Below are 26903 nucleotides of genomic sequence, written 5' to 3'. Positions count from 1 at the left end.
TACCGTCCGTGTTCGGAACGAAGTGGACTTTCCAATGTTTTTTGTATCGTTGACGCTGGCGAATGACGGCCTCTGTATTGCTTACCTTTATGCGAATGGTGTCTGACCACACTGGGGAGGTCTCCATACATTGATAAGGAGCTTCACAAATTGGCATTGAATTTACATTTATGTATTTGGCAAAAGCTTTTCTCCAAAGCGATGTTACGGGTCAGAGTAAACAAAAGTGCATCAGCAGCAGAGAGCTTAGATATGCGCAGAATTATTGAAGTGCGGCTGTAGTCACGGCACGCGTATTCCAACAGGTAGATATTAAAGTGCCGTACTAGTGTAGGTGGATGAAAAGGAAGGTTTTCAGGAGCTCGGGAGAGAAATGGGTCTGAAAGAGAGGCATTTGGAGAAACTTCCTAAAAACATCGGGCGGGACTCAGCAGTCGTGAGGGACAGAGGGAGTTCAAAATGCAACACATCACTGAGAACTAGTAGGCCTTAGATTGTGGGTTCCTGACCCTGGGATTGAGTAAAAGCCCATGTGCACAGCAGGGCGCCTTTCCCGGAAGCCCCCTTACCACGATTTCTGGCTCCACTTAAGAGGACAAGAGGGTATCTCTATCCGCGCGCCTAGACGCGAGCCCCGTGCTGGCTGCGCCGGACAGCAGTGACCCCGCGAACGGAGCGACCCGGGGCGGGGGCCGCGTGTCCAGCAGCAGCCCAGCAGCGGCGCTCCAAGCCCATAAAGCTATTTTGAACGCGACCCCCCCCCCCCTGCGGCGCGGGGGCAGAGTCCGGAGCAGCTGTCCGTAATCATGACCCAAGATGACGGATACGGTCGTCGTGGAGGGACAAGCCAAGCTGAGGGATGGCAAAAAGGTGCGTTAAACGCATTAAAGTCCGCCGTGGCGCGTCCGCTAAGTGTGCGCGCGGCGACGGCCCCGTGACCCGGTGTGTTTCTCACGCTTTGCCTCTCTCTGTGGCAGTGGAAGAGCAGGTGGGTGGCTCTGCGCAAACCTTCCCCGGTAGCAGGTAAGTGTCCCCCTTCACGCCTGGCTCGGGGTTAAAAAACACACACACACACACAGACAGACAGAGACACACACACACACACACACACACACGTGGTGGCGTTAATGACACGCGGTGCGAAGGAAACGGCGTATTCCTGGACACTCCAGCGATACCGCGCGCAGAAATCTTCGGACTTCGCTCCGGCGTTTGTGAATGAAGCAGACCGCGCGGAGCACGGCCGGCGGCGTGCGCCTCGAGCTCGAGCTCGGGGGACTGTGGCGCGAAAGCTACCACGGCTGACGTAACTAACATAACTAACCGAGTAGCATAACTAATACACACTTTTAATGCTCGTTACATTGCGAACTTTCCGATATGCAGCGCTGGGGGTACTTTTGAAAATAGTCCAGCTTGACTGCGGCTTTTTGGAGGCCGGGGCTCAAATTTCATCTTGCTCATTGAGAATTTTAGCCCTGCTGAGACCCCATGTCCCGTTATACATGTATTTAAAATTACATTTCAGGGAAGACTAAATAATAATATTCATAGTGGGACCGTAATTTTAGATTAAAAAGAGTCGTCATCCCGAGGGACAAATGAAATGTGCATTTACAACCGTTCCAGTATATCTTTGAAAATATTGCAGTTGAAAACCCATTTGTTCATAAGGTAGTTTTCAGTGCTTCCCTTTATCAATCGTTTTTGTACAGTTTCTGAGGTAAAGCAGTCTGTAAAAGAGACTGGGTCCCCTCGAGACATATAGCCAAGTTCATACTTCTACAATGTAGGGTAGTTTTTACTCAGGAATTCTTATATATACCAGTTTTATGTTCTCACCTTTGCCTTTGCTTCCTTGCTGTTCTCCGTATGTCCATGAGCTACAGCTTTCATCTAATTTTCCGCGATGACGCCAAACTCGTGACATGTATTGACATGGCGCATTTGCCTCGCTTGTGCTTCTTACGTGTGGGGGGAACCATCATGTTTGTGAGTTTTGCTGTTTAGTTTTCAAGCACTGCTCCTGGCGGTTGTGCACCTGTCTCTCTCGGCACATATTCCCCTCTCGTACAGCTCCGTTTCCACCTAGTAAGTTTGCCCGATGGCCGTCCGCGTGCTCTGCAGAGGTACAGTTAAGCCGCGAGGCAGAGCCGTGCCCGTGCTTTCTAAGACTGGCTGTCTTTGCCCCGGGAGATTGCTTAATGAGTTAGTCCCCCAGCTGCGGGCCACGGATCGCTCGGCCCTTTGAAGATGCCCCCCGGCCCCCCAACACGTCCTGAGCCGCTCGTGGCTGCGGGACGCTGTTTGTTTAGGTGCTCGGTTGAGACCTCGGACAACTGAAAAAGCAGGAGCGGCGTGGCACTCTTTGCCCCTTTAACAGTAGCGAGAGGTGCCCAACGCGTTGGCGTTATTTATAGGCGACGTTTATAGAGCCTTGCGTACCGCTGTCTGCTCGGCAGCCGTATCTGAGTAAGCGAAGGGGTCTTTGAAACGGACGTCTTGCTGCGATTCTCACGCGTGCCATTGCTTTCGTGCGAACTGGCTAGAGCTTGCAGCCGTAAGATGTTTCCGGAACGGGCCCATGGGTTTGGGTGGTCGGTAGTTGGGCTGGAGCAATGAGCCGTATGCTTATTCCCGCTGTAGTCAGGACTGTAGGAAGCAGGTAACACTGAGGTTAAGGACTCTTGGACTTAGAGCCTGAAGGGGCTCTGTTGTAGTACCCTTGAGCGATGCACTTTACATAAATCGCTCTAGGGAAGTATCTAACTGTATAAATGGGTATACGTGAGTTGCTTATGGAAGTGTATAATGACTAATAAAATAAGGATAGTAACATAGGGCAGGAATTAGCTTTTTTATCAGAAATTAATGTTTTTTGGATAAATGACAACATTCATGTTGAAATTATCATGGAGTATCATTTAAAATGAACTTTCTGACCACCGAAGACGCGATGGCGCAGCGGGCTTCGCTGGGTCCTGCTCTATGGTGGTTCTGGGATTCGAGTCCTGCTTTGGGTGCCTTGTCATGGACTGGCATCCCGTCCTGGCTGTCCTCCCCCCCTCCCCCTCCAGCCTTGCACCCTATGTTGCCGGGTTAGGCTCCGACTCGCCGTGACCCTACTCGGGACAAGCAGTTCAGACGGCGTGTGTGTTTTTGACTACCAGTCCAAACACAGATACACTATTTTGACACGTAGTGTTATAGAACAGAACAGAATATGTATATTTGATGTGTGACCCTTTCATTGAAAAGAAGTATATAATTCTAATATTTATGCAGTTGAATATTTCAGTAAAGCAATACAGGTTAAGTACTGGTTTAAAGGTACTACAAAGGAGTCCTTTTCAACAACTGTAATCACTGTTTATACCACATTTTGCTCTGTTCTGGCCCTATGTGTCAATTAATATTGCACAGGAGGACCAGTTTGTCAGACAAGCCAGTGATTTATATGTGTATTGTCCCTTTTCCCAGATTGCCTTGTACTTTTGGTATACAAAGACAGAACAGAGAAGACCAAGGGCCACAAGGAGCGCTGCAGCATCACGCTGGAGGACATTTGTGGGCTGGACCCGGGCCTCTCCTTCGAGGGGGTCAGCTTTACTCTCACCATCCTCTGCCTCTCCCAGGCTGTCATGCTAGGCTTCGATAACAAGGAGACCCTTCTGGCCTGGGATGTCCGCATCCGCTACAGCCTGGGGGAAGGTAATCCTGAGTGGGCCCAGCCAAACCTTTCCCGTCTTCAACCCTCGTCCACTTCCGACACGAACCTCTAAAGCCTCCTGTCACGGAGAAGAGTGCATTTTGCATGCTGCTCTCGGAAGTTCTGGGGTTTATTCACCCAAACCTGCTGTGTAGTGCAAAAGTAAACTTTGGAAATGAGCACAAAAGTTTGTTTCCACTGAGAGGATAGAGGCATTACATTGTGTCAAATGCGTGGTTGTTTTGCACGCTAAGAAATATACAAAATATTTTTTTAGTTGTTGCAACTTGAATGGTTAAAATTTCAAGGTGGCCAATGTCTCTGGATGTTACCATTTTTTGTAGCTCCTCACTTGTATCACTCCCTACTGCCCCCTCACTTCCCGTAACCAAAAATACTGGGACTGTGCGTGCGTGCGCGCTACAGACTCTCTGCTCCTCTCTCACTCTATAAGATTCTGCATGACTATGGAGTGCGACTGAGCAATCCATCATGGGTGTAGAGTTAAATATAGGGCCAGAGAGGACAGATATCTTGGTGTAAACCACAGACTGGAGTTCCAGCATATCCATAAAAACAAATTAATTTTGTACTGTTATTTTGTTGCTTGGCTGAGACTTTCGTCCACACACAGAAGCTGCAGAATGCAGTAAAACTTAAAATTACTAAGCACTTTTTTTTTTCCCCAGCAGAAACTGTTGATTTTACTTGTGATTAACCTTTGAAGACTGTTTCTGGATGTTCTGGTTAGCTTTGGATTGTCTAGTTCAAGTTGCATTTATTTCATAGCTAAGCAGTGAAAGGTCTATATTTTGAGGCTTTCACTGTTACATCAGCATTTGATAAACAAAGCTGTTCATCCTCTTTGGTGTCTGCCAGTGGTGATGTCACAGTGTGTGCATGTACCACTGGGCTGAGAGAAGCAGAAGCAAGGTACCTGGGCTCCCCTGTGGAGCAGGTGGCTCGTGTGCGGAGGTGTCACCATGCCCTAAGCACAGTTCTCCTCTCTCCATGCATCATCTCGCTGGCACAGTGTTGACAAGCTGTGCCTGGTGCACCGGGAGCCAGTTTTCATTGTTATTATTAACGTCATCAATCTGGCACCTAACAGGAACACGCTACTTCTCCGCTCGTTTGTGTTTGATGAACGACAGGCGCCGGGGCGATATTGTAGTCTAGGGTCTAATTGACATCACCAAGCAGGGTCAGGAGACCCTCTAGCCAAGGCTCATTTTGCAGCGGATATGCTAATTAATTAATTTAGTTGCTTAGCAGATGCTTATCCAAAGTGACTTAAATAACACATGATATATCCAGGTACAGTGTATGTGTGTGTGTGTGTGTGTGTGTGTGTGTGTGTATATATAGCTGCACTTCACCCTGGTATAAAGTCATGCTCAGGTACCTTGTAGACAGCTGATGTAACAACCATTCCTTTTCTCTGCAGTGCTACCAGCTGCCTGTTAAAACGTGTATTCAGACAGTCATCCGAAAACACACAATACAGATTTTCCTGTGGTCTCCATGGTCATGATCTCCTTCTGTAGTTATAAATATCCACGGAACTCAGTAATAACTATAGATGATTACTGGATTGCCCTTGCAATGTTAATAAGTACACATAATGAGTAAAACTGTGGTGAAGCAAATGAAATTCTCTTTGTGTCTGTGAGCCTGTTGGAGCTACCCATCAGAGAATGTGCCAGGGTTTGTGCCCAGCTCTAATGAAATTGATGTTATTGTTTCTGTTTGCTTGAAATCTCTCCGAATGGGAAGCTGAATTCAGCACAACCATCTTTTCTTACCTCAAGTCCACAGGTTTGCAGTGGGAGTGCAGCCAGGCACCAAGCTGGAGAGCGGGCCTGCCATCCTGCACCTGTGCAACAACCTACTGGTGCTGGCGAGGGACGTGCCTCCAGCTGTCATCGGCCAGTGGAGGCTCTCGGACTTGCGACGCTATGGAGCCGTGCCCAATGGCTTTGTCTTTGAGGGGGGCACACGATGTGGCTACTGTGAGTCCTGTTTCACATTGCTCTAGGTTCTCTGATCAAGTTTGAAATTGGTAAAAACCTGAGGTCTGTGAGATGTTATGCTGTCATATGGCCAATGCCACTGTAGATTATTTTGGTTTTTTCCTTGTGGTTTCAATAAACACTATTCGTTAGCGACCACACCCCGCTATAATGGGACACTGCATCAGTATTTCCCAGTTTTATGACCTTTTATGTTTTGTGCTTTTGTGCCCTATGTAATTTGTATGGTTTTTTTTTTTTTTTTTGCTACTGCAAAGGTAGATTTGGTTAAATGTCTAATGTTAATTAGCTCTAAATATTATTTATTATTATTATTATTATTATTATTAGGAGGGGGTGCGATGGTGCAGTGGGCTTGGCTGGGTCTGGGGTTCGAGTCCTGCTTGGGGCGCCTTGTGACAGCCTAGCATCCCAATCTGGGTGTGTCCCCTCCCCCTCCAGTCTTGCGCCCTGTGCTGCTGGGTTAGGCTGCGGTTCGGCGCAACTCTGCTCAGGACAACTGGTTTCAGAGGAAGAGATGGAGGGCTGGTAGCATACTAGTTAGAGCTGCTGCCTTTGGACTCAAAGGTCGCAGGTTCGATTCCCCACCTCTGGCTCTAGTACCCTTGAGTAAGGTACTTGGCCTAAATTGCTGTAGTAAAATTCCTGGCTGTATAACTGGGTTAATAATTGTAACATTAACATTGTTAGTTGCTTTAGGGAGAAGTGTCAGCTAAATGTAATGTGTTTCTTAGATATTCATGCATTATGGTAACTTCACACAGACAGGTATTTTCTGTCATTGGAAGATATCGAAAACTCAGTTGCTGCTGACTTGTTTCAGCAGGCAAGCTTTAACGCATCGTCTGAACTATTTTCCTAATAGTATTTCTCCCCCCCCCCCGTGTTTGAGTAGTGGCTTGTTTAGGGATGCACATCCTTGTGCCATCTGTAGGTTGATAGCCTTACAATGAGCAATTTGAGAAATGCAGAGCCTCAGTGACTTAATGTGGCAGACTCTTGATTGTTGGGTTTTATGGGTTTGGGTACGGGATGCCATGTGCAGAACTCATGCCAACTGGCAGCATGGGAAAGCAACGGACGACTGGGCACTGAGTAAATGACCAGGCCAACTGGTTCATGTGGGCCTGGCCAAGACCTCAGTTGCCCAGAAGCTGTTCTCAGTTCTCAGTGAAGGGAAAATTGTGTGTTCCGTAATATTTTTTTTTTTTTTCCCCCCATTGTTTATATGCTGTACCTTAAATATATATGTACTATTACAAACTGAATTGACTGAAAATCCCTCAACGTGAAATCACAATTGTAATTTAATAAATGAGCCGGGGGTTTCCCAGTGGCACTGCCACCTCACAGGATCCAGACTGTTTGGGCATAGCTTCCAATTCAGATGTGTCTGGGTAGACTTTGTATGTTTTCCCCATTTTGCATGTGCTTCCATCCACATACGTTTCATGTATATTGGCAACGCTAAATTGTCCATAGTATTCATACGTGTCTACCCTGCACATGAACTGGCATGTCGCCCATTGTGTACCCCTCCTAGCCTACTGCCAACTTAACTCTGGGATAGGCTTTGGACTGGCATGACCCTGACAAGGATAAGCGGTTAATAAAACTCATTGAGTAAATGAGTGGAGTTGCTTTGACAGTCACAAAAGCAGATAAGTTAACAGTAGTACTATTCTGAAGAGTAGAGAAAAAGTTACCTATAATGATCTGCAATGAACAACAGCTTCTTATGCAGACAGGTAATTTACTGTAATTTTTTTTATTGACTCGTGTGTCTCCGTAACATTATATATTGCCTGTCTACTTTATCCTGTCCAACATTCAGTGCCCACTGTGACGGTGTTGTACATGTAGGTTTCAGTCATGCAGATGATGAGGACTGTTGCTCTGGAGCAAGGCTGGCCTCCACTGGTCCTGGAGGTGCACAGTGTATGCTGATTTTCTTCTGTACATATATATTCCTTCAAACATTGAAGATGAAGAGCATATCATTGTCTTTTGTGACTCTCCAGTGTCAGGACTCCCAGAGTGTTTTACCAGGACAGGAGCTTGTCATATCTGAACTGTTTTCAAAGCTGGACTGACTCCTGATCTGTTTAAGGATGCCACCTTTAATTTTGAAACTCTTCTGAAAAACAGCCACAGAGGAACTGTTTTTTAAAAAAAAAAAAAAAAAAAAAGAAAAAAATACTTTTGATGACAGCACCCCCAACATTTAAAAAAAAAATCTTGTTTTTTTAATCATGATTGATGATCGGAATTACCTTCCCTCTTATTTTGTACAATTTAAATAGGCCTTAGTAATCTCCCAGTCTATCTTTAAGACACCATGTGATTGAGAAGTAACGCTGGTTTACAGAAATAACTTTTAGACCCGTGGGATTCCATTTCACAATTCAGGAGTATACTGTCTAAATATGCAAGCTACGTTCTCGTTGCGTTTGCTGCGAATAGCAATTAATTTTTCCTGTCCAAACATTTACAAAACGTGACACTCTATACAAAGAGAAGTAAAAGGGTGTTCTGCATGAATAACTATAGTGTGTGGTATGGTGGCACGGCTGCCCAGCTGGTCTTTCGGAGCCAGGCTTTGTTTACGTCTGCTTTGAATTAGCTTGTGGCACAGGTCCTGAGTAAAGGTTCCGGGTAAAGGTCATCCATGGTTCAGTTTGGCATGCTGTCTGTACTCTTCCTTTTTAGCCTGCTCCAAGAGCACTGGTCAGATTCACTTACAATTCATTATATTTGTTTTGACACCAGAACGTATAATCAGATGAACAGGAAAATAAAACTTGTCTTTGTGTGACCTGTATGTAGGAGTAGGGGTGTCCATAGACATGCTGTCTTAACTGAGTAGACTGCAGGGGTGCGCAGTAAATATACAATCTGAGTTGAGCACAAGCAGTTCACCACTACTGGTTTCTCACTATTCAGGGGGAGCTAAAAATCAGGAGCAAATAAATGGAAGTTAACAGAAATCCATGCATCCATAAATCCATCCATGGATGATCAAAAACTGCTTGTCCAAAGCAGGGTTGCAGTGGTCTAAAGCCTGTCCCAGAAGCATAGAGCATACAGCAGGATATAATTACAAATTTGTCACGGGGCAGTCACACACACACCATGGATAGTTTGGATTCCATAATTCACCTAAAACTCAGGTTTTTGGACTGTGGGAGGAAACCAGGGATGCAAACTGCACAGGCTGAGCCCGACTTGAACCTACAACCCAAAATCTGTGTATAGGATAGACGCCAGTGCTAGCCACAGAAATGATATCTCTTTAATGTCTGAAGTGGCTAGACCTAAACATTGATGCGCCATTACTGTGGTATGCTGCTGTGTAAGAATAGCTTTTGAATAGAAAGAGTTCTGGAGACAACAGCTGGGTTGGATGGCTCCAGCTTTGGAATGATGAGAAGGCTTGGGTACTTCAGACTTTGTCTCTGCTGCCTGTGGAAGGCCTTCGTGATTGATGCACTCTCGGCATTGCCATCTCCTCACAGTGGTCGAAGTCAGAGAGAGCTGCCTGGGTGATCTCCAGACCCACGACCCTGGGCAGAAGCAGCTGAGTACCATGAGAAAGCCCCACCCTCAGTGTCTGACACGAAGCCTGTGCTGGCAGGACACCCACTGTGTGAGCTGCATGTCCACTCGATCCTTCACGACCTCTGCCTGGTTTACAGAGGGCTGAGGGCATGGCAGCAGTTAGCATGGGTGGTCTTTTGTCCCACCCGTGTTGTTAAGAGGTGACACTGATGATGGTTTTGAAGTCTCATCCTGCAGGGCGGTAGGGACAACTAGGTTATGGCATACAGCAGGACGTCTCTGTTTTTCAAAGTTTCTTTTCAAAATAACAGTGGAATAAATTTTTGATACTCTTGCCATCTGCACTGTTTTTTTGTGTGTGTGTGTGTGTGTGTGTGTGTGTGTATAAATACATACTGTATGTAATATATACTCATGGGTGTCTGTATATTTTGTTGACAAAAAGATATTGTACTTAGGAAATCTTAACTGTACCGCTGAGGTGAAATATATAAAGGGAACGCCATTATCTATGAAAACCTTTTGACATTTCCAGCAATTTCAGGCCTATAAACATTCAGAAGTGGCTGCAGTGTGTGTAATAAGTCTTCTTTATCAAGCATAAGTCCAGCTGCCAAGTTCAAGTTAAATTAATGACACCGGCTTACAGCTGTAAAGCAGCAGTGTAAACTCCATGAAGGGATCAATAAAACCGTTCTTCACTGATGAATGGCTGCAGTGCTGACTGGGTGCTGGCCATCTCCCACAGGGAGCACTAGTAGAGAGACATTTCTATTTAAATGTGTCACACCTCTGGTGAGCCCTGGGGGCCTGGTTTGGCTTTGCTGGACTAATGGCTCCATAACTGTGAGCAAACTGAATGCAGAGGAAGGTGTCCCTACACTGTTTCTAGGAAGTCGCAGTCACTTGATGTATTTGCTGATGTTGGCCTCCAGTGAAAGCACAGGGGCCGATCCAGCCTCCAGGTGAATGCAGCTCTGTGTCTGCCAAGGCCCCAGGCAGGACAGGATGTGAATGGTAATATGCAAAAGACGCAATGGGGCTGTACTCCCACAAGAAAGCAGAAGATGAATGAATGAGAAGTGATTTTGAGTTGTTTTCCTCAATTTCTTGTTGGGGTTTGGGGTGGTGGTGGTGGAACATGGAACAGGCATCTAGGGTCGAGTGCTGGAGCAGAGAGCACGGATGCCTGCCATTAAAGCTCCCCCATTCTGCATGCTCTGGACTGTCCAGCAAACTGCGAGCAGAGCTGGGCTGGACAGCAGCCATGGGTGTGGGTGGTTGGGGGTGGGCAGGTGGGCTTTGCATAGTTTAGCTTACCAGCAGTGGGAATCTGCCTTTAGCACTCTCATTTTGAACTCAAATGTGGAAGAAGTTTATTTAACCAGAGCAAAGAATGATTTTCATAGTAAAACTGCACTTGTTTCATTGATTTAATAAAAGAATCCCACATGGTTTTATTCTACGTTCATCCCACATCTAAAACAAAAATTCAAATAGAAAAGGAGGCTGATTCATAAAATATTGTTTTGAAAAAAATGGTAGCAGAGATGTTAGTGATGGATGTGGATGCTAATGTTGCAGTTTAAGGTTATGTAAGCTGCAGCTGGGACCTCATCTTGCGTAGGTTTGAAATAGCTGGCCAATGCCGGGGTCATTACCATCTCTCAATCTGAAAACAGACCTCACACTAGTACAGTATGTTTGGACTGTGCAATGTGAAACCCCAGGGCTATTCTGCTTTTGCTGTGTTTGTCAGTTGACTGCAAGAAAACATTTAGAGGCTGTGGTACAGAATTGCGCTGGAAAAAAAAAACAGTTTTGGTTAAAACTCCCCTGGCCTGCATTTCAACTGAATTAGTCATTTAATTTACTTTTGCTTTGTTGGCTAGCTGAATGTTGGGGGGGTGTGCTGGTGCAGCAGGTTCAGCCAGTGCCTGCTGTGTGGCAGGTCTGGCGTTCGTGTCCTGCTTTGGAGTGCCTTGCAATGGACTGGCGTCCTATCCAGGGTGTTTCCCCTCCCCCTTGTGACCTGTGTTTCTGGGATAGGCTCCCCCCACCCGGGACAAATGGTTGTTGACATTGGTTGGCTTAGCTGAATCGCTTATCCATTTGAACATTTTTATCAATTTTTCGAGCTGGACATTTTACTGGAGCGGTTCAGTTTAAGTACACTTCTTGAGGTTACAATAGCAGGGTTTCTTGCGGTACTCGAACCTAGCACCACCAGCATGCGTATCCTACGTCACAGAGTAGACCGTGGTCTGCTTGTCAGTGACGTATGGACAGGTCTCGTGCAGCACGTGCCTCACAGCCTTTTCCTATGTCTCTTCTCTTGCAGGGGCTGGCGTGTTCTTTTTGTCCTGTGTGGAGGGGGAGCAGATCAGCTTTCTGTTCGACTGCATCGTCCGAGGCATCTCTCCGACCCGCGGGCCCTTTGGACTGCGCCCAGTCCTGCCAGGTTAATATAGGAAGTCTAGGGTGTCTGTGCTGGACTCCAGAAGCTGCCATGTCTAGCACTTACTGTTCCAGTTCGAGTTACAATGTGGGCAGTAGGGAGGTGGAGTGCGTAGGTGGGTGGAGGGGGGGGCAGCAGGCTAAGGAACAGCTCCTCTTCTGGGATGTCACCTGACGGCCTTCCTCTCTGCTAAATGAAAGCTGTTTTCCATCCATTCATCAGGCTGTCTCCTGGCTCATTCACAAGAGCTTGCAATGATGCCACCATGGTGTGCAGGGGTGGGGGGTTCACGATAAGAAGCTGCCCTGTTGTGATCATGCCATCGACACATGAATACGCACTAGGGAGGTGTGTATAAAACAGGCCCCTCAGCCAGGCACAAACAGGACTGTGCAATTTTTAAACATATTTGTATATTTAAATAACTGAGAAGCAGTGACTCACTTTGGATCTTCATCCTTGCTGTTATTACATTATTCTTTAACATAATTTGCTGACATCATGATTATGAGATGACATCCACTGTTGTGGTACTTTATTAGTTTGTATTGCTAGGAGAAAAGTCAGGTTAGACTTGAGTGTCACAGCGTGATTAGTGCTGTTTTGTTTGGCTGTTGTGTTTTCCAAAGAACAGTTGTTAAGAAGGTACTCGTGGCTCTGTTATGTTTTATTCCTATGGTGACATCACATAGGAGGAGGAATTAATGGAACCCCATATAAGCAGTGTTCTGCCGCAAGGAAGAAGCCCCCGCTAATTCATCCTGTCCCATTGTGACTCAGATCACAGAACAACACTGAAATATGTGTCAACATGTGCATGTGGATTGATGATTAAGTACCTACATCTTGTCCTCACATTTGCGTAACCTTATGTTTCACAAGCAAATGTGATTCGTGTGGGGGCCACATGCTTAGCGAGCTCAGTGTCTATCATGCGGATTAGCTGGCTCCTTCATCTAAGTGTTGTCATTTAATTTACTTTGCTAAGAACACCTCACACGATGAGATTATGGTTCGGGGGAAAATGACTCCATTTAGGAAAGCTCCAGGAAGGCTGGTGTCCTTAAAACATGGCACCTGGTTACCCGCTGTTAACCATTGTGACTATGATGTGTGGTTATGTGTAAGTACAGCTGCACACCGTTGCACCGGTTTAATTCGCCCATGCAGAATGCATTATGTATTTTTTTTGGTGACGTCAGTACAGGTCTTTTTCCACAGAATTGCAGTGGGAGGTCGATTTTTAAATCCACAATAGTATATTATGGAATAGTAACAGTAATTTACTCAATCGTGGAGGAAAAAAAAAATCCTGTTTGTTGTGTTCTCATATCCAAATTTTGGTTACATATGCACAGAATAATGAATGGCCCTGATGATTTAGCAGTAGAAAATAAAAAGATTGTTTGCCTCTTGGATAATACCAACTGATTAATTTTTGTTGCTGAGCAGCTTGGAGATGGCACAACATTGCCTGTCTAGAAATCCCAGACCTTTCTGTAATGTATATCAGCTATAAACCCTTTAGTACTCCTGCCTTTTTAAACTGAGACATTCATTGCTGTAAATGTACTATAATTAGCATCATGGATCCGCAGCCCAAGTCACACTGCACATAGTGAGCACGCTTCCCCCCTCTTTGAAGGGTGCAAATAGTCGGGACAGTGTCCCACACACATCCACCAGGAAACTCCCCCCCCCAGAAGGTGCCATTTCCCATCAGGATGAAGTTCTAGAGTAGATTTTTTTTTTTTTTTTTTTTTCCCCCCCCCCCAGAAAAACATGTCCTCCATGTTGCTAGTGGGTGCAACAGAGGCATGTGAAACCAGAACCTGGAAGCTGTAAATTCAAGGTCCACTGCAAACCTGACACTGAGGATGACGCGTTGCTAATTTAAAGCGGCCAAACGAGTGGCTCAGTAATATCAACAGTCAGTGGCATTTTACGAAATTTGGAGGGAGGCAACAGTTACAAACCTGCATGTTCAATTGTTATTGCTGGACCTTTTGAAGATTGAGCTGGGTGGAAAAATATGGTCTGTCTGTTCCACTGTGCAAACTTGACACTGATTTTTTGCATGAACCTTCTGTTTGGGTCATTGCTGTGCTGATGAGAAGTAGTTTGCCTGTGTTTGTGGCATGTCACTGCTACTGTTCCAATCAATAGCTCATTTTCACTGTATTCCGCTTTATACAAACATTGTTATGTAATCTCTGGACCCTTTGTTTTTGTTGGGGGAAAAAAAAAAAACTATAATCAAAAGTGCACTGCAGTCTTTTTCAATTCCATGGTACTGAAAATGAGCTAGGGTGTGGTAGCACAGTGGCATGGCAGGTTTGGTCAGTTCCCACTGTCTCATGCATCTGGGGTTTGAGCTCTGCTTATGGTGCCATGTGATGGACTGGCGTCCTGTTCTGGGTGTGTCCCCTCCCCCTTTGGCCTTGCACCCTCTGTTGCTGGGTTAGGCTCCGGCTTGCTGCGACCCCACTCGGGACAAGAGGTTGTTGACAATGGATGGATGAAAATGAGCTTGAAGTGTGACAGCGTCAGTTTTTCCCAAGATCACTGCAAAACAAAACACTTGAAAACTTAATATTGCTATTCAACCCACAATAATGATTTTTCTTCATCGGTACTATTTTACGTCTTCCTTCCTTTCTAAGGTTTCCTTTCTCAAGCTTAATATTCAGGTTAATGATACTAAGCTTAGTGGTACAAATGTAAAGCAAACTTGTAAGTATGCAGTCCAGTGGATTAAGTGTTAACATTCCATCTAAAACTCTTGGAGGTGAATGTCTTTGATGCGTGACGACGGATGAGAGATGCTGTGGATAGTCCAGAGTGCTGCTGTCGACACACATTGGCTCACTGCATCGGCGGCTCGGATCATGGGCTATTAATAAACCTCAAGGTGGAGTAAATAGGAGCGAATACAACCGAGGGGCCCATGCGACAAAGTCACAGTGGTCGACGCGGTGTTTTCAAGTGCCGATAATCACCACAAGAATGCGTGTGACCTTACTGCGGTATTTTGGAACCCCGCCCCCAATGTCACTGCACCCTGTGGGGCCCCACCATCCCTTGCACTCTGAAGACAGCTTTGTAGGGAGTGGGCCCTGTGCTCGTAATAGAGAAAGGTATCAAAGAAGGCAGTGGCTTTCTTAGTAAGAGCTGCTGGAGATCTTCTGATCTTCTGCAAGTTTCTTTGACTGCTTGTTGTGTCTTGCCAGAACCTTTGACAGGAGCTACCAACGTATCAAACAGTTCTGATCACTTATAATGACATGATCTCCTCTGTCCCTGGGCCTGGCACACACTCTCTGTTGCTTTTCTCTCTCACACTTCACTTTGCTCCCGGACCTTTCGCTGGAATAACAATTGGTTTGTGTTTCTGAAATGTACCGTGGCAGCAATAAAATGTAGTAGCTGTGGCGGGCTGTGCCCATTGAGCCTTTGGTTTCACAGTGTATTTTTAATGTTGTACAATGTGGCCAGATACCTCTCCTGTGCCTCACTCACCCATCCCCTGCCCCTCCGCTGTCTTTCTCTTCCACCATCTGTCACAAAGCACATTGTTTTCAGTGTCGTGTGATGACTGACCCTGCACACAACAGTGGTCCCCTGCAGGGGTTTTGTGCTCTTGCAGGACACACGTTGAAGCCAGGTAGTCTTTATTACCTTTCAGGAGCCGGTGAGCAATGAGTGCAGGATTGGGGAGCGAAGGCCATGCTTGCTACCTGATACAGTGCTGACTCGGTCGAGCGTCAAATTGACAAAACGGCACTTCCTGATGTTGCCATAATGAACACGGGGAAGAAGCTTTGTTTCATTTTTTGGGTTGTTCCTTAGCAGGTCACTCTGAGGAAACTTGACTGAGTAGTTTTACAAATTACCCACCTGCATGAGTGTGGCAAATCAGTGCTTTCAGCCAAGAAAAGGTTTAGGCTCGCTTGTGTTCTGGGTTATGCAGTTCTGCAGTTTTATATCTGTTAGACTGAGAGGTAAATACAGATGTAGTGGTTTTACTGTATTACTGTGATTATTACTTCTTCCTGTGGTCCAATGGCCAGTCTGCTGTGTTGCAGACCCTAGCGTTACGCCGTCTTCCATGGAGGACCGTGTGAAGCATGAGGCCCAGGAACTGGAGAAACGACTCAGTCTCCTGTCTCACTGCAGCCGTCAGAGCAGCACAGGTATGGCTCTGCCCCCTGCCCCGAGTGCGTTTTGCCCCTTGACCACAGCCTCACGCTGTCACGGCAGTCATTTGTTCTGATTTTGTCCCTTTGCTGCTTGCAGCCTCTACCTCCAGCTATGGTCCGTCAGTAGCGAGCGATGAACGCAGTGTCTCCAGCTCTTCCTCGGAGACCAGCCACTCCGACACCAGTCTGGGAAGCCGCCTTGCTCTGTGGGCGGAGCCTGGTCCTGTGAGTGGTGCCAAGACCCCTGCACCCCAAGAGGCCATGGGCCCACCCCCTGGTAAAGGCCCACCACCGAGCGAGGAGAGCCTCTGCGCAGCAGTGGCGGTAGTGACGCGACCTCCACCCAAGCCGGTTCGCACCCGTGGCCTGCAAGAGATTGGCCGGCAGAGCTCCTCGGACAGCGGCATTGCCACTGGGAGTCACTCCTCCTACTCGGGCAGTTTCTCCTCTTACACAGGGAGCCTGGACATTGGCCAGGGGGATGAATTTGGCTCTCTTCTCAGTCTGCCAGAGCAGAACCTGTGCACCTGTCCGCCCTACGAGTACCAGGTGCCTGGTTCGCTGAAGCACCGCTATGACACGCCCAGGAACCTGCTGCAGGCCTCCCAGCTGCCTAGGGACCAGGTTGCTGCAGGAGGGGATATGAGGGGAGGGCCCCCAGAGATGGCTGTGCCCAGGTGGCCCCCAACACCCTCGAGACCTGAGCTGACAGAGGAGGGCGAGGTTTCTGTAGACACCATTTGGAAGTGGCCACCTCTGCAGACACTTGGGCTGAACCTGGACTCGCAGGGCAGTGAGGGGGCGCCCCCTTATGGTGCATTCGCAGAACCCCGAGAGACCTTCAGCCCTCAGGCTGGAGTACCAAGGTCACTCTTCACAGCCTGCTCCATCTGTGGAAGGCTGAAGGTAATATGACATTCAGTGATATCAACACTCTGAATAAATGTGACAAGAACTTTTAAATGAGCTAATAATTTAATGTGAAGACCATGTATACATTTGTAATTGGAGCCCTAATGTAAAACAAGTCATATATAACCTTGAGCAAAAGCATGGTCTAAATACAGCAGTAATAATGATGATGATGATCAATCATACAGGAAACGCTGTCTAAACATTAAAAAAAAAAATGCAGATACAAAGAAATGAGTCAGACAGGGCTGTGGTAATGGCACCAACAGAAAAAACTTTTATTCCCTCAGGCAGTTTGGTTTAAACACTGTCTTGGGCATTATGCGGTACAGAGATTGAGGAAAAGGTCTTGTGATCTGATGGTTGCTAGTTTGAATGCCACCCACACCACTGCTGTAGTACCCTTGAAAACAGTTCTTTTTCTTTGTTGCTCCAGAAAAAATATTCAGCTTTATAAATAGGTATAAAGGTTAAGTCACTTTGGATGTCTGTCAGCTAAGTAAGCTTATTAATTGTTTTATTTTACAAAGCTTAAAATTTTAATAGCAGCATGTTCACATTTTAAGCTTGCAAAATTTATCCATTCTGAGTGAATCAGACGCATCTGAAATCTGGAGTTACTCTGCACTTTACTACTGGTCTTCATGCGCTGTCTCATTAACACACTTGGCCATTGTGTGTCTTGTGGAATTAAGGTCCTGTGCTCATGACTAAGAGTTTTACTTTGTGCCACATTAGAAATGTTTCATCCATGCCCCCTTTTCTTGGGGAGGTATTTCAATAATTAGGGAGCGAAAAGAACCTCACAATGTTATGTGCTGGAGGCCAAGAGGTCCTGATAGCGTGAAGATTTTGTACTTTCAGGCCAATTAAACCTGCCACAGACGTCCGTCTCAGATATGGAGGGCATGCCAGCTTGTGTCTCATCTTGCTGTTGAGCCACCAAGACGTACCCTCATTAATCCTCTACATAGCGTTAGGGTCACTCTTGCATGTCTGATTGTGTCTTCTGTCTGCATTTATGTTTGATGTTAACTGGGTGACCTGAGGCAGTTCCAGTGCTGGTGTGTCACACCACAGGAGGACGCCACACACAGGTTGGACGAATGCTTGACTTCAGTTTAACGAGGCTTTTTCAGATTGTAGAAGATTTCGCAGCAAGTCCAGTTTTTGCTTACTTATGCTTCTCAGTGCCACGTTACCATAGCAATACTACCTGGATTGCTAAGGAGACGGTTTCCAGAGGAAGTGCAACGCAGCTGCCGAAGGCACATTTAGGCCATTGAAATCCCATGAGCGCACCACCATGAGTGTACAAATCCCATTTTAAGAAGCTAGAAAAACATCATTCTTGATGGCTTTGTTTACAGTGTAGAAGAACAGGAGCGCAACATTTTTTTGCTGCTTTAATAGTGTTTTACTTTTAGATGGAAATTCACACAGAAATGAGTTGCAGTACTTGCTGTTCAGTATGATCATTCTGAGCATGAAAAATGTTGGCAGCACTGAAACCCTTGCCATGGAAGAAAGACTTTCTCATTTGAAATGGTGCTGAAATGTGCCCTGTATATGATATTTATTACTGTTTTCTCCCCTCCTTATTTTGTGCTTCTCTTATTTCAGTTTTCCTTCCAGGGCTATTTTGCAGTTTTTTTCCCCCTGTAAAAACAAATCAATCTTATTACTCTGTGACATACTCTAATACATACAGGATAAAGTATATATGGCATGATGATGGTGTGATGATTACCACTCATCTGTACATGGCTTGGGGGCAGCAGTCTGACACTGACAGGCATCTAAATTATTGTGGCACTGTCCCCAGAGGAGGACGTTTTAATTTCCGTTACTTTGTAGGCCATTCTTTCCATCCACGTTGCAGAGCCTCTAGCCCTCTCTCATGGGATTTCCTCTGCAGGTGTCCTAAGGGCTTATCTCTACAGGGGTCCAGGCTGTCATCTGCAGAACCCCCAGTTGATCTCTCTCTGCCCTCTTTCTTCTTGTCCTTCTAACTGTCACTAACTCAGCAGATTTACAGCGGGTATATGAAGTCATTCCTTCCATGTGTTCTACTGAATAATATCTTCTTGACTGCTAAAGTTTGCAGCTCTGAAGGAACATTTGAGTGGTGGCAGGTGAAGAATACTCAGAGGTGCTGATTGGACTGCTTGGATATGAAATATGTTGGACAGGGTTGAGTTTTGATGTCTGTATAAAATGTACTTTTGTTTTAGTATCATTTTAATTGCGTTGTTTGTGGATGATTTCCATACTGTCTTAAAGCAACCAACCAACCTTTTTCTCCATCCAGTGCAATCATACATTTAATCTAAACTACATTACCCACGAGCAATGGTGCTCATCAAAGAAAAAATGTAGTGCCCAGGTAAGAGATGTCCTGTCATATACATTTTTTATGTGAATTTACAATCAGTTTAAAAATTCTGTTGCTTAACTGAGCTTTTCCTAATTGTCATTCGTTTCACATTTTTCTTTTTTCCTCCTCTTACATTAAAGCACCCGAGGATCTCTGCATGAATAACTAAATATGTTAAATGTTTTCTGTTGGTAAACTAATTTCTAGGTGTTAATGAACTATTGAACTGTTTCTCTTTGCTGTTCGTATATCTCTATTGTCTTAGTTATAAGTGGTTTTGTGCTGATGGATTTCAGCTCTGCATATCAGGAACTTGTCCAGCTTTCACTCTAAAATTGTTTGTAGTGTAAATAAACTCACTTCACCAAAGGATGCAAAAACATTGCTTTTTCTAGAAAGCACCTTGCAGTGGGTTATCGGAAGGTTTTTTGCGGTCACCAGTGGAGTCATTTACATTTATTCATTTATCAGACACTTTTCTCCAAAGCGACTTACATCTCACAGAAAATTCAATGTGTGCATTACATTAGCAGAAAGAGAGACTTAGATGTAGACTTGTGATTCTAAAGCACAGTTAATTTACTTTCCACCGTATGAACCAATGTACATCACATGAGTCGCTGCATAAAGGGTCATCCAAATAATCAACAATTCATGATCACAATTTTTTTTAAACAAACATTTACATCAGACGGGTAGCTGCATGAAAGTTTATTCGTTATTCAACAGTTATGAACTGAAAGTTTTCGAACATGAAAATTGACACGTACTTAGTAGATCGTGGGCGAAGTGAGTCCGGAAGAGGTGAGTTTTAAGACCCTTTTTAAATGAGGAGAGAATCCTGTGTTCTTTTGAGCTCAACAGTTACCAGGACCCCAAGGTTCTACACAGCAGACCTGTAGAAAGTTCACGAGTGCTTATCGTTCTGAAATCAAAGGGTTTTAAATGAGATTTTCCAAAATGTCAGAATGTGCTGCATGGTGTACTGTTCCTTTCTTGGATAAAGCATGAGACTGCTCATTTTTTGAAATAGTCCCTAGCAGGGGAGCTAGAGCCGCTGGGAAGGAAGCTTTACTGCAGCTTATGGAGCCCTCCACCTGTGACCCTGTTTACCGACTGCAGTTCCTTACAAATCAATCTCTTCAATGTTTCCTTTCACCCTGCAGATTAAACTCTGTGCGATGGCCGTTTCACATACGGCCTGGGTAGAGTGTGGTGTAATGCTAATAGAATTTACCGAGTGATTGCAATAAGCAGTGTGCTCAGACTGCCCCCCCCTTTTTTTTTTTTTTTGGGACCTCCACTCTGTCCATTGTATAAAAGGATTGTTCTAATTTAAACATACTCAGAATTGTGTAATGGCAAACCATTTTTTACCTCTTGAGGAATGCTCTCAGATTTACTCCAGAAATGTTCGATATTGATCAGACTGCTGTTTCGGGAAGGCTGTGGGCATTTGTTCTTTCCACTAATCACCTCTGGTCTGCTCTAGGGAACAACACTTCTGCACACAGGGATCGCACCCATGCCAGCTGTCCCAGGTAAGCTCTTCTGCGCATGTACAGTGCAAGCCATGTGGTATCAGCACTGTCCATATCCACAATTTTTGTGTCCTCTTTATTGCCATATATATACACACACACACACACACACACACACACACACACTTACTTTCTGAACCACTTGTCCCATATGGGGTCACGGGGAACCGGAGCCTAACCCGCCAACTCAGGGCGTAAGGCTGGAGGGGGAGGGGACACACCTAGGACGGGACGCTAGTCCGTCGCAAGGCACCCCAAGCAGGACTTGAACCCCAGACCCACTGGAGAGCAGGACCCGGTCCAATCCACTGCGCCACTGCACCACCACACCCCCTATCTCCATTCAGTGCTTCTAATTTCTGCTGGGTATCAGATTGTCTTGCATTTTTTTAATTTTTTTATTTTTTAATAAATTATTTTTTATATTTAGGGGAACTATAAACTTATTTAGTGTTTACATTGATAGTATTTTTGCCTTTACGTATTTAATGCAACTCAGTGTCCCTTGTGTAATTTTGTCACCCTCTATTATGCCTTTTAGACATTCTGCATAAACTTCACACTAGACTCTCAGGAATGATTTCATAACCAAACAATGCTCCCTATTCATGTTTTACAAGTTCAGGGGATGGTGCATACTCTGTTCCTCCTTCTGATATCTCCTGTATATTGTTAAATGTCTTTGGGCTCCATATGTAATCCATCCCCACCAGATGCCAGCCTACACCAGGACTGACAGTTTTGACAAGAATGTTACGATGGAGCCGAGTAGTATGGTGTCACAGCATGTCTTGTCTGTTGGATTCCTGGTCAAGTAAGACCAGTGTGACCTGGGGTCATTGTCTTCATAAGATATGTAATGTTCCCTCTTCCCAGACAAGAAACCAGTGAGGAAAGAGGAGAGGGTCAAGGGAGGTATGGCCTATGAAACCATGGAAGGACGAGGACTGGAGAGGACCGCTGAGGTAACAGGACTGTTCAACATATCACACAAGTGTTGTCAACAGCGATTCTACATGAGCTTGGCAAATTTTCATGTAAAAGTCCAAAAAAATGGTTTTTGTCAGTAAGGGGTTGAAGTCTACCGACATGAGCAGAAGCCCATTTAGCAATAGCTTTCAGGCTGTCCACTGTAGCTTGTTTGGAAATGGCTGCAGGGCTCCTGAGATAGGTTTATACTCCTTAGTAATGGAGATGTTCTCTGAAAGCAGCCTGTAATATCTGGTGTGTGGGTTCATTTTGGTTTCACATTACAACCCTCTAAAAAGAGCTCTTGAGTCTATGTGTAGGGAGGGGCCTATTGGGGGATGATGATGTATATATTTAGTATGTTTCTGCGTGATGCGGCGTTCTAATGAAGATGAATACTGACAAAAATTACTACTGGGATCAAAGTAACTCCTCTAAATGTGTCTATGATACCTTTCAGACAGAGGAGAGAAGTAGCTACGAGTTGATGGGCAGCTGTGGGCAGCAGAGGTTCTACACTGACACAGAAGGTAAGAAGCACTTTGATGCATTCCACCTTTCTCTCTCTGATGGCTGACCAGTGATCTCTCACCTGTGGCTTCCTCTTTTCTCTGTTGCACTCATCTCACCAAAGCATGTGTATGCCAGTTGAGTGACTAACAGGGAACATGTGTAGGTGTCCACAAAAGTCTGGCCTGATGTTGCTCTCAAGTTGCATGTTACATTAAGTGAGAGTGTAACTTAATGTCTGTCAGAGACAACCTTTTGAAGGCAGATAATTTCTGTTGTGAATATTACAGATACCATTCAGTTATATTTTTGTTTCTAGTTTTTCATTCAGTAATATACAGGCTTACCTCACATAAGCGTTCTTGTTACTGGAATTTGCACTAACCTGAAATTCACATAACAAGCTATAAACTAAAATGTGCTAGAAATGCCTTAAAAGAGCAAAAATTTTAATTTAAAATGTCAGCCTTGGTGACTTCAGGCACTGCACAAGGAACAAAACCTCCTCCCTTCCATTTCAATATTCTTGAAGCTGAGTGCCCACTCACAACCATCTATCCAAAATCTTATGACTTCTTATTACAGTGTAAACCCATCACAGAGTATAGTAACAAGCCTGAAAGCAAAAAAGTTTTAAAGTTCCAGAGAAATTGAAAAGAAAAGAAACTAAGGCTTTCCTTACTTTTTGACTAAAGTGGGAGAAGAAAACAGCATTTACTATTATGAATCACTTTGTGTGATTTACTATTCATTTATTGCAAAAGATTCTTTACCCATAGCACAGCCAAGAGGGGTTATTAGTATTATGAATGATTATTGTAATTATAAAAATTTCCTCTCGGTGATGTTTTGATAATCTTTATTTTTTACTAGTGCATGTAAAAGCAGTCTCTCAGTGTGGTTCACAGGAAATTATATGGGTTACAAATCTAAAGCAATTTACAAAACATTTTTTAAAAAAAAATTAAATGGTGTTCAGAGTAGTTTTGAGTACTCTGTACTTGGCGTTTAATTATATTTTCTCCATGTTCATTTTGCATGTTTGGAGAAAAAAATGTGAATCTTTTATGGCTAAGAAAGCATTGTTTTCCCTTTTAAATTAATGGTAGTGAAAAGTTTGAGAATTCACATTGAGCAGATTTTCACGACTGAATTATGCTCATGATGTGAGGGAAGCCTGTGTTTGCTTATCAGATGCCATTAGATTTGGGGCAGATCATGCCTTTCATTTGCCCTTGTAGAACAGTGCAGATACTGATATTAGATATAAAGCTATTGTACAGTATTTGGCCTACAACCATCAGCCTACAACCACTGAGTCAAAGGAGCATTTCTGTAATTGTAACTCCACACTGCCACCCACCTGAGAACCATTACTCACATCAATTTACATTTTCCTTGCGCCCTTTACCATTGCAAAAGGGTGCTGAGAATAAGTCACCACCAGTGGTCTAATTGGATGTTGTTCTTTAAAGAACCACAGGACAGCTCTTTAAAGTACACCACCGATTCTCTGTGGCAATTACTGGGTATGTTGCGCAATACAGTGTAATGTGAACTGCACAGCTGCGACAGCATCGTGTCCGTGTGTGGAGCCAGGAAGGCGGGATGGTGGGAAATTAACAGATGAGACTGGATGTGAGTCCACAGCTGGTGATGTTGGGTGCCACCCATTTTCCCAATCTGAGTGGCTGGCAGACAGGCAGAAGTGCTGCTTTATGCGACGCCTCCCACCCCTGCCCAACAACTGTCAAGTATTGAGGTGGGATGGGTATTTTCGCCACTTCATTGTGCAGTCACAGTTTCATGGCTGACTCAGCTGGCTTTTTTCCTTTCTGAAGGTGGGGTTGCTGCATTAGGACTGTCAGGCACAGGGAAGATCCACAGACCGAGTTTGGCCACAGGTAAGCCTGTATGTACACATTGTGCTATCCAGTGCCATCTATTGTGGGGCTATCTTGTGGTCTGTCTCCCTTGAGTTTGCTGCCATGTTCAAAGGGGTCATTCAGGCTGAGTGAACCAAAGGCATTCGTTTGGCCTTCCTGCCTATCAGTGAAACCCGAGTGGGCCATTTTCGGGCTAATGGCTTCTAATTGCCATGATATACTGTAGCATTGACATGTTTATCATGCTTTTCATTATACATTTAGAAGTCAAAATTACTTTTTGCTAATTTGTTGCCATACTTACTGTATAATCATTGGATAAAATAGAGGGAGGATGAGTACAACAGAGAAAGTCTCAGCTTTGGCTTCAGCACCAGTTTCCCTACTTTTTAACAGTGCTACTTTACATTCATCAGTGAGGCTGAAGGTTCCATCATTGATTCTAGAGGTTTCTAACTTTTTAGATCCCAAAGGAGGCTATGAATTGATGGCCTCTGCCGTTGACACACCAAAGAGAGGGGATCTGAGTCCAGGAGAGTACGGTTAGTCAATGCCCAGTATTGTTCTCTATCCAGTGAATCACACTGCATAAATCTAGACTAGTGCTTATCAATATCAACACTCCTCTGTATTTGGTTGGACTGTGTGTCTTAGCAAGTTATACTATTGAGCTGCTCAGCAAACACTCCAATTTTCAATCTGACATTTTTTTTTTTTTTTTTGGAATAAAAAGTTCTGAACCTGCCCTCAAGTTTAGTTCCTTACTGACTGCACAACAAACCTGTAAAGCAGCTATGCTCTTGATATTATTGAATCATATTTCTTTTAAGCTAAATACAAAGAAACACTCTTGTGGCTCTCAACTTTTAATAAAAGTTTCTTTGGATTGTATTCTTATTGGGAATTTTCATTTGCACTGAAGTCAAATTTAAACGTTCAAGTTCATTCACCATGACAAAGTCCCAATAGCCCTCTTGGTTGTTCCTCACAGGGGGTATGTTTGTGTTCCCGCCGGACATGGCAGCATTGTTGGACAGGCCCCGCGGAGACGGTGTAACTTATGTCAACATTCCCATCAGCCCTGCGTCCAAGAAACAGCTTCACTACATGGAGCTGGAGCTGCAGGAGCCCAGCTGTGGAGTTCGAGGTAACAGCACCCCCTGTCCCTTCACAAGTGCTGCCTTGCCGTATGCTATAGGGCGGCAACATCGTTTGACACAGAAGTCAAGACGTGCAGTTTGTGCCATGATTTGTCTGCTTGTGATGCAGGTAATGAATCTCTAATTGCACTTAATTATCGCACACGGGATCACATCCAGCCCTTCTCATTGGCCACGTGGCACTGCCCCGGAGATAAGCGAGTGCCCAAAGGCCTTATGTCACTAAAATTGCGTTGACAGAAAATCTTTCGTTAACATAATTGCTTTTCTTGATATGAATACACACACACACACACACACATTTTCAGAACCGCTCGTCCCATACGGGGTCACGGGGAACCGGAGCCAACCTGGTAACACAGGGCGTAAGGCCGGAGGGGGAGGGGACACACCCAGGACGGGACGCCAGTCCTTCGCAAGGCACCCCAAGCGGAACCCGAACCCCAGACCCACCGGAGAGCAGGACTGCGGTCCAACCCACTGCACCCCTGATATGAATACATTTTTACACAATTTTAAAGAATTTCCAGTTTATTCTATCTAATGTGAACGTTTTTAGGAACAGTACTTCTGTTAAAGACGAGTAATATTTTAGTGGCACTCTTGGCTTTTACTGGATCTGATAATCATGGGCAATTATCTCATGGAAATGTTCTCATTCCTCTTCCTTTGCTGTTTTTTTGTAATATTTTCATGCTGTTGTGCTAAAAGTGTGTTGGAGCTCATCTGATGCTTCAAAAATAATGGTGAAATTTTTTTTTTCTTTCGATTGGTAAAAAGCAAGACGATTGATATTAGTAAAAAGATCCAGGAAATGAATGTTTTTCATTATGCATTAGTTATGCTTTCACATATGTAATTATTCTTTTGGACTATTAAGTTTGCATGTGGAATTTTCTAGCAGGGTGCCTACGGGTAGTAGTAATTGGGCTCATTAAAAACATACTTGTGGAATGTAAAGACAAGAGCAGTTGAAGGAAAGGGACACATTTAAAGTTTGCTGTGTGTTTTTCTGTCCTGTGCCAGGAGGGGGCTCCACTAAGTACGCCCAGATCGACATCACGGCCACAGAGACGGCCCACAAGGTGGGCTCCCAGCATGCCCAAGAGCGCTTACAGGAGCTGGAGCAGAAGAGGAAGGGGACACAACAGTGACCCCTCCCTGAACTCTCTCCCTGTATGCTTTTCTCTGGAAAAGGACACCCTAGCAGAGAGACTTGCCCTCACAGCCCTGTCTCTGCTACAATTACTGAGAAAGGCCGTGACCCTTATCCTATAAAATTTTTTCTTGCTCAGCTTCGGAAATACGTGGGGACTGTTTTCGCCTTTGGGTTTTCTTGAGGTGGAAGAACAAGCCAGCCTGTTCTTCCTTTTCCAGTGGATACTGGGGCCTGGAGCAGGAAGTACTACAGATGATACAGGAAGGCCTCAGTGAGACTTGACCAACCTATGGTTGCAATGGAGTGTCTGAAATCTGCTCTCATGGAATGGACTGTGGTTCAAACCACAGAGCTGCAATTCACAGTATTTTTTAAATCAATATCTACTTCCTTTTGCTAAAAAATTCTCAAAGTATTAAGCAAACTTGTATA

The 26903-nt window shown here is 44.9% G+C and overlaps 1 protein-coding gene across 3 annotated transcripts; it reads left to right on the top strand.

Annotated features, from left to right (window-relative positions):
* On the top strand, positions 1-26524 carry dok7b (docking protein 7b). Of its 3 annotated transcripts, none has more exons than XM_018737951.2 (14): positions 1-870; positions 978-1023; positions 3481-3711; positions 5521-5721; positions 11642-11761; positions 15844-15951; positions 16055-16863; positions 20739-20787; positions 21664-21752; positions 22217-22286; positions 24108-24170; positions 24617-24694; positions 25144-25299; positions 26339-26524. In XM_018737951.2, the coding sequence occupies exons 1-14, from the start codon at positions 817-819 to the stop codon at positions 26464-26466; spliced, it is 2202 nt and encodes a 733-aa protein (XP_018593467.2). In that variant the 5' UTR covers positions 1-816; the 3' UTR covers positions 26467-26524. The 3 variants fall into 3 exon arrangements, with proteins under 3 accessions (XP_018593467.2, XP_029114765.1, XP_018593466.2); XM_029258932.1 differs by lacking the exon at positions 26339-26524 and adding an exon at positions 19181-19255 and having other exon boundaries at positions 25144-25651; XM_018737950.2 differs by lacking the exon at positions 26339-26524 and having other exon boundaries at positions 25144-25651.
* The last annotated feature ends 379 nt before the right edge of the window (positions 26525-26903 follow it).

Source organism: Scleropages formosus, chromosome 16 (genome assembly GCF_900964775.1).
Source record: "Scleropages formosus chromosome 16, fSclFor1.1, whole genome shotgun sequence".
Taxonomy (NCBI): Eukaryota; Metazoa; Chordata; class Actinopteri; order Osteoglossiformes; family Osteoglossidae; genus Scleropages; species Scleropages formosus.
This window is presented reverse-complemented; position numbering and strand designations above follow the sequence as displayed.